Source organism: Pseudorasbora parva, chromosome 11 (assembly GCF_024679245.1).
Source record: "Pseudorasbora parva isolate DD20220531a chromosome 11, ASM2467924v1, whole genome shotgun sequence".
Classification (NCBI taxonomy): Eukaryota; Metazoa; Chordata; class Actinopteri; order Cypriniformes; family Gobionidae; genus Pseudorasbora; species Pseudorasbora parva.
The window spans coordinates 45,575,827-45,591,142 of record NC_090182.1 but is presented as its reverse complement, the minus strand read 5'-3'; the positions used below and the strand labels follow the sequence as shown (position 1 = coordinate 45,591,142).

The 15,316-nt window shown below is 42.7% G+C and overlaps 2 protein-coding genes across 4 annotated transcripts in view; one reads left to right on the top strand and one right to left on the bottom strand.

Moving 5' to 3' along the window:
- The window catches only part of pigg (phosphatidylinositol glycan anchor biosynthesis class G (EMM blood group)), a 211,448-nt gene that overhangs the window by 64,598 nt on the left and 131,534 nt on the right, over nt 1-15,316 (top strand). For all 3 annotated transcript variants that reach the window (XM_067458106.1, XM_067458108.1, XM_067458107.1), the window contains exons 5-6: nt 682-820; nt 7,832-8,044. In XM_067458106.1, coding sequence (XP_067314207.1) covers nt 682-820; nt 7,832-8,044 — 352 coding nt within the window. The remainder of the gene's footprint in view (nt 1-681; nt 821-7,831; nt 8,045-15,316) is intronic.
- Nucleotides 1-15,316, bottom strand: part of gnpda2 (glucosamine-6-phosphate deaminase 2) — a 469,370-nt gene that overhangs the window by 413,767 nt on the left and 40,287 nt on the right. The window lies entirely within an intron of this gene.

Sequence of the window (15,316 nt, the reverse complement as noted above, 5' to 3'; positions counted from 1 at the left end):
AATTAAATACTTTTATATACAGTGTATTAATCTGTAATACAATTTTACGAAATGGATGATGAAAAATAATCCAAGGAGCTCTACAATAATTGTAGATTTAAAAGACAGCATCAATGGATGTCATGCCACCCACACTTCATGTGCACAAACGTTAAATCCAAAAATAGAATATTTAGGTTACAGCTGCATCTGGGGTGAAAAATTACTGACTTTATTATTGTTATTTTCAAAGCTTTTAATATACTCTTATCATAAAAATAACTTAATTAAAATTAATTTATCTTCAACAAGAATCCTTTTAGTAAGGATACCTCAGAAATCTGAAACCAGAATGAAAAAAAAAAGTTTTTGCTCAAAATGGTGTTGTTTCCAAACAAAGGACATATATCGGCATCGGTATCGGCATCGGTATCGGCATCGGTATCGGCATCGGTATCGGCATCGGTATCGGCATCGGTATCGGCATCGACCAAAATGAGCTGAAAAATATCGGCATATCGGATATCGGCAAAAATCCAATATCGTGCATCCCTATTAATTAGGATATAAATATATACAGGTATATTGAAGCGGCAGTGGATTTTAGTATAGCATGGCTATACTAATGTTACATCTAAATATTTGTTATTATTAATAAATAAAAAACATATTTATTTAGATTACTACATTTGTGTGTTTCAGGAATCTGAAGGGACGCTGCCGAACCTGCTGGTTGTGTGTGGAGATCACGGCATGTCTGAAACCGGCAGTCACGGCGGATCGTCTGAAGCAGAAATCAACACGCCGCTCATGCTCATTAGCCCCGCCTTCAGGAGGAAAGGTGAGTCGCAGTGACAGGATTACACCATAGACAGTAAGAGAAATGGACACAGCGACCCCAAACACTTCAACGGCGAATTCTGAGCACTCACTTCCTGATGGCGGAGCGAACTGCGCCGGCTCAGACTGAGCTTGAGGACGTAGATGTGACGTGAGCCTCCTGTCTGACAGCTGTAGGTCTTCTAGTAGATGTGGAAAGTGAAATCTGAATCATGTTGTTTAAATGTTTTCTCCCGTTGCTTTTGGCTCACTATGGGCTTCTCCTCATTCTTCTCCCTTGACTTTATCAGACTTTATGTCTCCACGTCCCCCGACTGTCTCATAGACAGTGAAAGATTGCTTCTGAGCGTCTCCTCCTGTCTGTACGGTAATTTCTCAACTGTGCCACAGAGTCGCGTTGGTTATGACCATAGACTGTAAAAATATATGGCCGTAGTGTCCGTGACGTCACCATTGGATTCCGATAAGCTGTTCTGAAGCTTAAAGTAGGGGTGAGCTGGCCGTCGCCATCTTGTGAGCGAGTCATTGCGTGTCACTCCCGGATAACAGAAAATGAGCAAAAAGGCGGGATGTGGGCGGAGCCTAGGTGACGCAATGACTATATACGGCTGTAACCACGCCCTTAATTATGCCGAACTTTAAGGCTTTATATAACGTAAACGAATGAGTTATACATTTTTTACCCCCCTCACAGTCGTCATGAAGGTCAAAATTAGCCGTATAGGCAAAAACCGCGATTTGTACCAGCCTATAAACATGTTTTTTTTCTGCTGTAAAGTTGGGCATTTTAGCATGGGGCTTTAACATGAGATTCTGCTCCCTTCTCCCATCAGGAGTCCCATAGTGCTCGCTTGCACTAATGAGGCATCTATATTATATATATATATATATATATATATATATATATAGATATATATATATATATATATATATATATATATATATATATATATATATATATATATATATATATATATATATATATATAAATATAGAATGATGAATCTTTGTACACATTTCTATGATCGCGCCGGGTTTTGACCTTCTTCGACAGAAGTTCTGACGGATGGGAACACTAGATAAAATTTGTCTGCTATGAGGTAAAAAAATAACAAATGCTATTCGGTTTATTGCAGAAACCGATCGTTTCGTGTTTTAAGACATTAATGTATCATCACGAGCCGCAAGGTTTAATATGGATTTGTATGTTTGTGTGTTTTTTACTTTCATATAAAAAACATGCATTATACGAGCAACGGTTGAGTTAAAATCTTTATTTGTGTTCTACTGAAGAAACAAACACACCTACATGTTGGACGCACTGGGGGTCAGCAGATAAACATCACTCTCTCATTTTTGGGTGAACTATCACTTTAAGGGGTTACTATTTATTGTAGCAGTTTTATGACCAATGACCTCTTTAGAAGTCCAAGGGGGTAATCGCACTCGGAAAGCGTTCCACCCCTAGGGGCTGCCATTGCTAACCAAGCCATCACCTGCTGTTAGCATCCCATTGACTCCCAATCATTTTTGAGTCACTTTGGCAGTGAATAACTTTACATCTGAGACGTTTAAAGACTCCATTTGTCCATTGTTTATTTCTAAAGAAACACGACAATGTATAAAAGGCTCCATTACCTTGTATCTTACACTATCGCCCCGTAGAAGCTGTTTTTGTAAAAATAGGCTAACGATTGCGTCATAACCAACGCGACTCTGTCGCACAGTAGAGAAATTACCGTATAGACAGGAGGAGACGCTCAGAAGCAATCTTTTACTGTCTATGAGACAGTCGGGGGACGTGGAGACATAAAGTCTGATAAAGTCAAGGGAGAAGAATGGGGAGAAGCCCATAGTGAGCCAAAAGCAACGGGAGAAAACATTTAAACAACGTGATTCAGATTTCACTTTCCACAACTACTAGAAGACCTACAGCTGTCAGACAGGAGGCTCACGGCACATCTACGTCCTCAAGCTCAGTCTGAGCCGGCGCAGTTCGCTCCGCCATCAGGAAGTGAGAGCTTCTAATTGACTTCATTTTCCGCCGTTGACATCTATCTGTGTCCATTTCTTTTACTGTCTATGGGGAAATCATGCATGTGTGTCATGTGTCTGTCAATGGGAGGAAGCCACGTTCTGTTTTCTCGAATATCTCAGGCCGCTGGGGTTTTCTCTGGTGAATTTCACTATTGGATAGTCGAAAAATCCTTGAAAATGACGTTATCTAATGGTGTTTTGAAGTAAAGGTTACTCACATTAAGTTCCTCCTCCAAATGTAAAGGTCTCTTTGAAGTTCATGAGAAACATTTTGGAGGATGTTCTATCGATTCCTACTGCAAAGTTGCTCTGTTTGAAACTAAAGTTATTTTAAGCCTGGGCTGTATATTTGATGTCTAAGCTCTTCAATAAAGTATATTGGCCAGGATTTTGTGCACATAGTTCCTCCCACAGTTGTTAAGCCGTATCAATAATTCCCTCATGACAGATATCCCATGCAGCTAAACAAATACTCTAATAGTCCACGGGCTCCGGAAAAGAAGCTTTGCACACAATAAACGGTTTTGTAAATCAGTCGCAATGTGAGTTGGTGTGACTGAAGTGATTTTTCATATTTACCTTGCTTTAAATCAGATTGACAGATAACAGCCATCATTTTCACCAATGCATTTAAGAGACTGGATGTTTTTGTGAGCGGCGGGGGCTGAACGTGCCTTTAGTGTTACTGTATTTACCCTCTGCTATAAAAGCTGAAGAAACGGGAAGATACACACTGCTCGAGTGTGTAATGAGAGTCTCAGGTCTGTTTCAGCAAATGAAAAGCAAACTCTCTGCAGCGCACGACACACCGAGCAATGCTTAAATCAAAAACAGTTGCGTTTTTCAGATCAGCGTTAATAACTGTGAAAGCTATTCTTAGAGTGTGCAAAGCTACACGCATCTGTTCATCTGTTTGAACTATTCTTGCATTTGAAATGATTATGCAAGAGGTGTTTTGTGCACAAAATATGTGATCTGATTTTGTTAGAGCTCAAAGTGTAGATATTTTTCATACAATCAAGATCTGATGGAGGGCAATTATTCCACACCACAAAAAAAGAGCTTGCTGTGTTTCACACTTCCTTTGCTTGAACATTTGCAATTATTTGCTCTCATTTATTCAGGGTTTTTTTCTTTTCTTATAATGTTAGTCAAGGTTTCTTGCACCAAAATTTTGTTTTTCATTAGTCATGACCACTTCCAGCCCCTCTGGTCCCCAAAATTGTAGGTAATGTAGTAATTTAACATGGTTAGCATTTACGTATTTAATAACAATTACAGTAGTTTTCTTTTCAATCCAATAATTTCCCAATAAATTAAATCTAGTACATTTTAGGTCTTGTAAATTCTTCTTTCACTTCAAAGTATGTCATTATGTGGGTTCTGTGTTTGAAAGAGTCTTTTCGGCTCACCAAGCCTGCATTTATTTGAATAAAAATACAGTAAAAATGTGAAATATTATTATACTGTAAAATGGCTGTTTTCTGTGGAAGTTTGTTTCTGCCACATAATAAAACATTTGAAAAGATAATTGTTATTTTTTATCTCACAATTGCGAGTTGATATCTCACAATTCTGAAATTTTTCTCAAATTGTGAGATACATTTTTTTCCCGCAATTGCATGTTAGAAGGTCAGAATTGTGAGATATACACCGATCATGCATAACATTATGACCACTGACAGGTGAAGTAAATAACACTGGTGATCTCTTCATCACGGCTCCTGTTAGTGGATGGGATATATTAGGCAGCAAGTGAACATTTTGTCCTCAGAGTTGATGTGTTAGAAGCAGGAAAAATGGGCAAGCGTAAGGATTTGAGTTTGACGAGGGCCAGATTGTGACGGCTAGGCGACTGGGTCAGAGCATCTCCAAAACTGCAGCTCTTGTGGGCTGTTCCCGGTCTGCAGTGGTCAGTATCTATCAAAAGTGCTCCAAGGAAGGAACAGTGGAGAACCGGCCACAGGGTCATGGGCGGCCAAGGCTCATTGATGACCGTGGGGAGCGAAGGCTGGCCCGTATGGTCCGATCAAACAGACGAGCTACTGGAGCTCAAACTGCTCCAGAAGTTAATGCTGGTTCTGACAGAAAGCTGTCAGAATACACAGAGCATCTCAGTTTGTTGCGTATAAAAAAAAGAAAAAAAGAAAGCACCAACAGTCAGTATATAAAGTCAGAATTGCAAAACTATTCAATGTATGTACAAAGCTACATTTCTACATTACATTCCTTACATATTGTGTACAGCTGCTGTCAAATCCCGTACAGTCGCTGCTTCATTTGTCAACAGAAGTTCCTTTGTGAACATTATACTGTGCCTTGTTTACAAAATAAAATGCTCCGAACAAACATATAATCCTATGACACAATTTGGGATGCCATTTTAAAAGGGTGGTTGCATGCGATTTGACTTTTGTAACTTTAGTTAGTGTGTAATGTCGCTGCTTGAGCATAAACAGTATCTGCAAAGTTACAGCGCTGAAAGTTCAATGCAAACGGAGATATTGTCTTTTAAAGTTACGGCAGTTTATTGCCTACAAAAGCGGCCGGTTTGGACACACATCTGTATACTGTTTCAGTGTCAGTCATTATAATGGCTTCTGTTTGCTTTTGACCTGATGCTCACATCTATTGTGTCAGCTATTAAGAGACTGACTGCCAGTGGGCGGGGCCTATGGTGCGTTGATGCATAATTATTGGTCGATGTCTTGATCTGGAGGTGGGCATATGCAAATTAATGAGCCTGTGTTGCTTCACAGAACCCGGAATATCAAAATGGGCTGTTTTTTTGCTTGATTTAATTAGTTTACAACGAGAAAGACATTTTAAACTATGTACCAAAGTTTTGAAACATCCTGCAAGTTTCAAAGACCTATTATATATGAAAGATCAAGGCATATTTGATATCTCAAGTCATGACCCCTTTAAATCACAAATGTCTGTGACCGTTTGATTGCATTACAGGATTGCTGCAGAGAGTTGCTGGATAATTTTATGCCCCGGGGGTTTTAAATTACCTACTGATTCATCTCTGTCTAATAATATAAAGCATTAATTCATTCTCCCCCCACTGTTTTATAATGGATTAATTTGCATTGAATCCAGCGGGTAATTGATTGTGACACGCAGAGATGGCGCCGCGGTCGTCGCTCTGATCATGTGATGCAGTACGCACAGCTCACACATGACGCATGCATAACCATGTGTACACACACACACACACACACACACACACACACACACACACACACACACACACACACACACACACACACACTATACTCGTACCCTAGAGTGTGAAAATCTATGAGAGATGCTCATTATCCACTTCTACTCCTCCCTGTACTCTCTCTCTTTTCTCTTCAAATGAAAGTGTGGCATGGCAGAGCATCTGTCTGCACCAGACTGTCAGGGTGAATGTGATAATTGTTTCTTTTTCTGCCTGATCTATTTTGGTGATCTCTTACTCATTGATACATGCTCTCACGCATTCACACCAGCTTCCTCTTGCAGCACGCAGTTTTTATTTAAAGATGAGCTCATATTCACGCCCGCTGCATGCAGACCTCATCGTCCATCAGACCGCTGGACCCGCGAGTGAAATCAGCAGATTTTAATAAGCAGATTTTCACTTTTTCGTACATGCATAAACTTGACCTCACCTGACTCCTTTGGGGCTCCTGTAGGATTTTGCATCACAGTTCAGACTCCTGTGATCGATTCTGTCTGATACAACATTTAATCTAGGGATCTACTTGTTTATTAGTGTGCAAGGCCAGCGAGGACAACGCAGAAACAACACCATTCAGCTAAATTATAAATGCATTTTCTGACTTAGCGCTACAGATTCATCAGCAGCACAGTCACAGAAACAATGACTTAAACACTGATGTCTGTCTTATTGATGTGAAGAATATATTATAGATTTAGCGGGTATAAATTTTTTATTCAGTGTCATCGCGTGATCTGCATTTGTGTCTTAATATGTAAATATGTCTTCATTTTGGGTGTTAGTTTGAAAAACAGCACTGAACGGGATAGATGGATGGATACATAGTACATGGATGGATGGATGGATGGATGGATTAATGGATGGATGGATGGATGGATGGATGGATGGATGGATGGATGGATGGATGGATGATGGATACATGGATGGATGGATGGATAGATGATGGATGGATGGATGGATGGATGGATGGATGGATGGATGAATGCATAGATACATGGATGGATGGATGGATGGATGGATGGATGGATGGATGATGGATACATGGATGGATGGATAGATGGATGGATGCATAGATACACGGATGGATGGATGGATGGATGGATGGATGGATGGATGGATGGATGGATGCATAGATACATGGATGGATGGATGGATGGATGATGGATACATGGATGGATGGATGGATGGATGAATGGATGGATGGATAGATACATGGATGGATGATGGATGGATGCATAGATACATGGATGGATGGATGAATGGATGGATAGATACATGGATGGATGGATGGATGAATGGATGGATAGATACATGGATGGATAATGGATGGATGGATAGATGGATGGATAGATACATGGATGGATGATGGATGGATGCATAGATACATGGATGGATGGATGGATGGATACATAGCATGGATAAATGGATGGATGGATAGAGGGAGAAAAGTCTTCGATGCTGACCAAACATACAGTTAAACAGTATTATTGTGTTTCCCAACAACATGGACTGAAGCGTTCAAATAAATAACAGACAATTTTATTCACATTTTGCTGAAAATATTAGAGAACAGACTTTTGAAAGTGTGCCTCATGGACAAGAATGTGCTGTAAGTCTAAAAGCCGATGGGCAGTTATTTATTTATTTATTTTATTGTTTATTCTTACAGGGACAATGCACAATTAATAGTAATTGCACCAGAGTTAGCTAACATCAGTTAATGATGTGTCTTGCTCTTCGCAGCGGGCTTCGAGGAGCCGGACGTCCTGGAGCAGGTGGATCTGACCCCCACCCTCGCCCTGGCTCTGGGCTTACCCATCTCCCAGAACAGCGTGGGCCGACTGATCCCGGCCGTGTTTGAGGAGTTACCGCTCCGAGAGCAGCTCCGCCTCCTCCAGCTCAACGGACACCAGCTCAGCTGCCTCCTGCGGGACAGCAATCCCAGCTTCCACAAGGGTGAGTGATGTGCAAGATAAAGCTAAAGCATTCAACAGTATTCCCTCAAAGGAACACTCCGCCGTTTTTAGAAATAGGGCTTATTCTACATTTAGATTACATTATTTTCTACATTTAGATATGTGGACAAATGCATTTTTGTTTCAGTGCATGCATTGTTTTAGTTTGGCAAGATTGCCGCTAGCTTAGCTTAGCATAATGAATGGAATCCTATGTTGCCAGCTAGCATGTCCCGAGTAAAAGTGATCCAAAAACAAACACCCACCTAATTACTTCTTGTGGCCTGCGTATTCACAACGAGTAATATTTAGGGGAACTTGGGACTATATTATGGGGAAGCACAGGCGAAGCACTGCTACTTTGGCGCAGAGATATCACACAACACATTGCAATCGCTCAACAGCCGGAGGACGTGAGGATGAGAGCCGTGATATCTCTGCTCCGTCTGTGCTTCCCCATAATATAATCCCATATTAATATCTGCCTAGGTAATCGCCTAGTCTTAATCTGCATCGCTATTTGTACTCGTTGTGAATACGCAGGCCACAAGAAGTAATTAGGTGGGTGTTTGGTTTTTTTGGATCACTTTTACACGGGACATGCTAGCTGGCAACATAGGATTCCATTCATTATGCTTAGCTAAGCTAGCGGCAACCCTGCCAAACTAAAACAATACACACACTGAGATAAAAAAAAAGTTTTTCTCCACATATCTAAATGTAGGAAAGAAGTTGAATAAGCCCTATTTCTAAAAATACTGGAGTGTTCCTTTAAACCCATTGATGAATAATGCAAACGGAAAAAAGCTATTCGATTGTGTGATTTCCGGGTGTCAAGGTGCAGGGGTTTCTTGGTAACTAACTGAAATATAACGTTTGCAGCCTGGTCTCACTGGACAAACGTACCAATAGGTACATATCGTGACAGTTTCGCAGTGAAATGTCCACTGGGTAATGCTAAAAGATTTTTTTCTGGAACAGATGTGCGTGAACCTGGCATGTTTTGTCACTTTGTTTTCTTTACGTACACCCACACTAAGCCCTAAACCTAAACGATAGTGTTAACAACAGCAAATGTGACAAATTAAATTGTATCCGTCAACTCGTCTTTGAGCTCTTTTTATCATGACGCGTTTTTCACGGGATTCGTTCCCGAGCTTTCAGCAACGCAAGCACAAATCTGTACCAGCTGAGCTACTGAGCAAGCTAAATAGGTCAGAATATCTGAACATATGGAGCTGGTTAAGTGACGCAAACTCCAGAATGTTTTCGTTTACAAATCATGGACTATGGTAAAAAAAAAAACACGATAAAAAATGCTTGCTGTTTTACTGCCTCTAGTGTTCATTTCTGTTGGAAACTGCAGCGATATCTACCTATTGGTTTTGCAAAAACGTTGCCACAGGTACGTTTTGCCAATGAGACCATGTTTAATGTTTGCGTAATACTAAAACTGAAAAAAATAGATGGATGATTTTGATGGTATTCCTAACACAGAGTCAGGGTTACTCTCACAAGTGCACACACTAGAGTTGGCTACTATCTAGGGCTTGTGGTTGGCACTATGCTTTCAGTCCAGTTCAGTTCTGTTTAGCCTTTTTGCTGCTTGAGTAACAAGCTCATGAAATGCTGTCAGTAACCCGACATAAGAGCTCAGGTTTGAGTACACAGACATGGCTGGGCCTTTAGAGCACTTCAAATCCATACAAATACAGAATTTATACCCTTTAGCTCAAGCCCAGACGTGTGTGTGTGTGTGTGTGTGTGTGTGTGTCCTTCGCTGTCTCTGTAGCGGTTTGGTTGTATTTTCTCTCAGCAGGATGTCTGGCCTCCCACAAACATCCATCTCTGGCTCATTCGCTTCTCACATCTTACAGTATTGAGAGTTTTGCTGGCTTATGAGGTGTGAGTGTGTTTATTTAGTGTTATAGTGTTCGATGGTGCTGTCTGCTTTTTCACTTAAAGAGCCCATATTATGCCCTTTTACAGAGTCTTGATGTTGTTTTTGGGCTCTACTAGAGCAGGTTTTCCTGCTTGAATGTTGATTATTTCCTCATATTCTCCATTGTTGCAGCTCGTCTCTTCCCAGTCTGTCAGTAACGCTCTGTTTAGTTTCTGTCTCTATGAAGCCCCTCCTCCTGAAAAGCACACTGTGCTCTGATTGGCCAGCTGGAGCAGTGTGTTGAGATTGGTTGAGTGCCTTTACTATAATCGCCAGTTGCAACACACTACTAACATTCCCACTTTATATTAGGTGGCCTTAACTACTATGTACTTACATTAAAAAAATAAATCTAACGTACTTATTGAGGTTCATAGTATATTGCAAAACACTTTTGCTGATATTGAGGTGGGATACAGGTACAGTTAGGGAGAGGTGTGGTGGTAAGTTTAAGGATAAAGACATACAAACAAAAACACACACACACACACACACACACACACACACACACACACACACACACACACACACACACACACACACACACACACACACACACACACACACACACACACACACACACACACACACACACGTCTGGTGTACTATCTTTCTGGGCACTCACCATAGACATAACGGTTTTTATACTGTACAAACCGTATTTTCTATCTCCATACACTGCCCCTACCTCTAAACCTACCAAACACAGGAAACATTCTGCATTTTCACATTTTTTAAATAACTAATTCTGTATGATTTATAAGCTTTTGTATCAATTTAGTCATGTTGGGACAGGAAGAGGCCATCCCCAAACTGATCACACAAAGTTGGCAGCTTGAAATTGTCCAAAATGTCTTGGTATGCTAAAGCATTAAGAGTTCCTTTCACTAGAACTAAGGGGCCAAGCCCAACCCCTGAAAAACAACCCACACCATAATCCCCCCTTCACCAAACTTTACACTTGACACAATGCAGTCAGGCAAGTCCCGTTCTCCTGGCAACCGCCAAACCCAGGCTCGTCCATGAGATTGTCAGACTGAAGCATGATTGGTCGCTCAGAGAACACGTCTCACTGCTCTAGAGTCCAGTGGCGGCTGCTTTACTCCACTGCATCCCACGCTTTGCATTTCTCTTGGTGGTGTAAGGCTTGGATGAGCTGCTCGGCCATGGAAACCCATTCCATGAAGCTCTCTACACTGTTCTTGAGCTCATCCGAAGGACACAGAAGTTTGGAGGTCTGGAGCGATTGACTCTGAAAGTGACTTCTGTGCACTGTGACCCTCAGCATGTACTGACCCCGCTCTGTGATTTTACGTGGTCTAACACTTCGTGGCTGAGTTGCTGTTGTTCCCAATCGCTTCCACTTTGTTATAATCCCACTAACAGTTGAGCGTGGAATATTTAGTAGTGAGGAAATGTCAGGAATGGACTTATTGCTCAGGTGTCAGCCTATCACGGCCCCACGCTTGAGTTCACTGAGCTCCTGAGAGCGACCCATTCTTTCACTAATGTGTGTAGAAGCGTCTGCAGGCCTAGAGCTTGATTTATACACCTGTGGCCATGAAGAGATTGAACACCTGAACTCAGTGATTTGGAGGAGTGTCCCAATACTTTTGGCAATGTACTTTTGCACTGATTTAGCGCAATCGATTTATACATTTCTAATAAACTGCATGCCAAGCATTTTGTCTGTCCTTTCCGCCATGTTGTCCTTGTCCTCCAGCTATGGTTTGCAGTGCTGCGTGAGGATGATCCAGTCGCTCAGAGAAAGGAGTATGAATATAAGGTTAAGTTTCCCCACTGACACGCAGAGGAGGAAATATGCTAAAGTCAGCAGGAGCAGTCTAAATATAACTAAAGATTGTGTGCTTTTTAATGTTTATTAAAGGTTTATTAAATATAAAGAGCAAGGAAAGGCTTGAAATTCCAAGGAGCAGAGACTTCAGGATCCACTGAATCCCATTTGCGCTTCCTGTGTTGAAAGAGTGATAAAGAAGACAAAAACTGAAATATGTATATATACGGTATGTGTGCAGTTTTGTGATTTAGTATGATTCCCTATATGATTTGTTTTTTTAAAACGGCTTGCTTTTTAAATCTAATTTATAAACTTCCATTTTCCTTTATCATCAATACAAAAATCAGCTGAGCGGAAACACATAGAGACAGGTAATAGTCCACAGAATCCCACTGCCTAACACTGCTATCACTTCCCAATGTTATATTTGACCATGTTGTTATATTATATACCAATACTGCGACGCTGAGAAGAAGGAACTGCTCTGGAGACTGAAGAGAACTCAAACAGCCATCGAGCCGTCTTCAGTGTGTGTGTGTTAAATATTAATAATCTTGATTTGAACGAAGTAATATTTGTGGTTCTTTAAACAGATTTAATTCTTCGTTCTCAAATATTTTGATAGAAATTTCATAGAAATAATTTGGTAGAAATGACTAAATTCTTTTAGTGAAAAACTTAAATATAACCGTAAATTAACTGTTGGATTTTTAGTCAATTTTTTTGGCATGTTCAACTCAAAACATCAAGTAAATGCTATTTAGAGATTTTATGTTAGTAAAGTTAATTATTAATGTGATATTTACTTTTTTTTTGAGTAGCCTGCTCTATTATCTGTAACATCCCTTAAAACTGCTCATTTAGAAAGCAATAATCGGCTAGCATGTTTAAATACACAAGTTCATTTGATTCAGACTTACTGATAATATACAATCTTGCTCTTTAAACACCTTACCTGTGTTTTGCGGTGCGTGTTGCGGTGTGTGTTACGGTATGTGTGCGGTGCGTGTTACGGTATGTGTGCGGTGCGTGTTGCGGTATGTGTGCGGTGCGTGTTGCGGTGTGTATTACGGTATGTGTGCGGTGTGTGATGCGGTGTGTGTTACGGTATGTGTGCGGTGCGTGTTACAGTATGTGTGCGGTGCGTGTTACGGTATGTGTGTGGTGCGTGTTACGGTATGTGTGCAGTGCGTGTTGCGTTGTGTGTTACGGTATGTGTTACGGTATGTGTGCGGTGCGTGTTGCGGTGTGTGTTACGGTATGTGTGCGGTGCGTGTTGCGGTGTGTGTTACGGTATGTATGCGGTGTGTGTTACGGTATGTGTGCGGAGCGTGTTGCGGTGTGTGTTACGGAACGTGTGCGGTGCGTGTTGCGGTGTGTGTTACGGTATGTGTGCAGTGTGTGTTGCGGTGTGTGTTACGGTATGTATGCGGTGCGTGTTGCGGTGTGTTACGGTATGTATGTGGTGCGTGTTGCGGTATGTGTGCGGTGCGTGTTGCGGTGTGTGTTACGGTATGTGTGCGGTGCGTGTTGCGGTGTGTGTTACGGTATGTGTGCGGTGCGTGTTGCGGTGTGTGTTACGGTATGTGTGCGGTGTGTGTTACGGTATGTGTGCGGTGCGTGTTGCGGTGTGTGTTACGGTATGTGTGCGGTGCGTGTTGCGGTGTGTGTTACGGTATGTGTGCGGTGTGTGTTACGGTATGTGTGCGGTGCGTGTTGCGGTGTGTGTTACGGTATGTATGCGGTGCGTGGTCTAACACTTCGTGGCTGAGTTGCTGTTGTTCCCAATCGCTTCCACTTTGTTATAATCCCACTAACAGTTGAGCATGGAATATTTAGTAGTGAGGAAATGTCAGGAATGGACTTATTGCTCAGGTGTCAGACTATCACGGCCCCACGCTTGAGTTCACTGAGCTCCTGAGAGCGACCCATTCACAAGGACACCTTACCTACTTATCAAGCTGGAACAGGATCCAGGTGGCCCTCATGATGCCCGTTTCACACACACACTCCGTCTGCAGTGTGTATGCAGTGTGTGTATGCAGTGCGTGTTACGGTATGTTTGCGGTGCGTGTTGCGGTGTGTGTCACGGTGTGTATGCAGTGCGTGTTACGGTATGTGTGCGGTGTGTGTTACGTATGTGTGCGGTGCGTGTTGCGGTGTGTGTTACGGTATGTGTGCGGTGCGTGTTGCGGTGTGTGTTACGGTATGTGTGCGGTGCGTGTTACGGTATGTGTGCGGTGCGTGTTGCGGTATGTGTGCGGTGCGTGTTGCGGTGTGTGTTACGGTATGTGTGCGGTGCGTGTTGCGGTGTGTGTTACGGTATGTGTGCGGTGCGTGTTACGGTATGTGTGCGGTGCGTGTTACGGTATGTGTGTGGTGCGTGGGGTGTCAGCCTATCAGGTGTCAGCCTATCACGGCCCCACGCTTGAGTTCACTGAGCTCCTGAGAGCGACCCATTCACAAGGACACCTTACCTACTTATGCGAGCTGCTCGGCCATGGAAACCCATTCCATGAAGCTCTCTACACTGTTCTTGAGCTCATCCGAAGGACACAGAAGTTTGGAGGTCTGGAGCGATTGACTCTGAAAGTGACTTCTGTGCACTGTGACCCTCAGCATGTGCTGACCCCGCTCTGTGATTTTACGTGGTCTAACACTTCGTGGCTGAGTTGCTGTTGTTCCCAATCGCTTCCACTTTGTTATAATCCCACTAACAGTTGAGCATGGAATATTTAGTAGTGAGGAAATGTCAGGAATGGACTTATTGCTCAGGTGTCAGCCTATCACGGCCCCACGCTTGAGTTCACTGAGCTCCTGAGAGCGACCCATTCACAAGGACACCTTACCTACTTATCAAGCTGGAACAGGATCCAGGTGGCCCTCATGATGCCCGTTTCACACACACACTCCGTCTGCAGTGTGTATGCAGTGTGTGTATGCAGTGCGTGTTACGGTATGTTTGCGGTGCGTGTTGCGGTGTGTGTCACGGTGTGTATGCAGTGCGTGTTACGGTATGTGTGCGGTGTGTGTTACGTATGTGTGCGGTGCGTGTTGCGGTGTGTGTTACGGTATGTGTGCGGTGCGTGTTGCGGTGTGTGTTACGGTATGTGTGCGGTGCGTGTTACGGTATGTGTGCGGTGCGTGTTGCGGTATGTGTGCGGTGCGTGTTGCGGTGTGTGTTACGGTATGTGTGCGGTGCGTGTTGCGGTGTGTGTTACGGTATGTGTGCGGTGCGTGTTACGGTATGTGTGTGGTGCGTGGGGTGTCAGCCTATCAGGTGTCAGCCTATCACGGCCCCACGCTTGAGTTCACTGAGCTCCTGAGAGCGACCCATTCACAAGGACACCTTACCTACTTATCAAGCTGGAACAGGATCCAGGTGGCCCTCATGATGCCCGTTTCACACACACACTCCGTCTGCAGTGTGTATGCAGTGTGTGTATGCAGTGCGTGTTACGGTATGTTTGCGGTGCGTGTTGCGGTGTGTGTTACGGTGTGTATGCAGTGCGTGTTACGGTATGTGTGTGGTG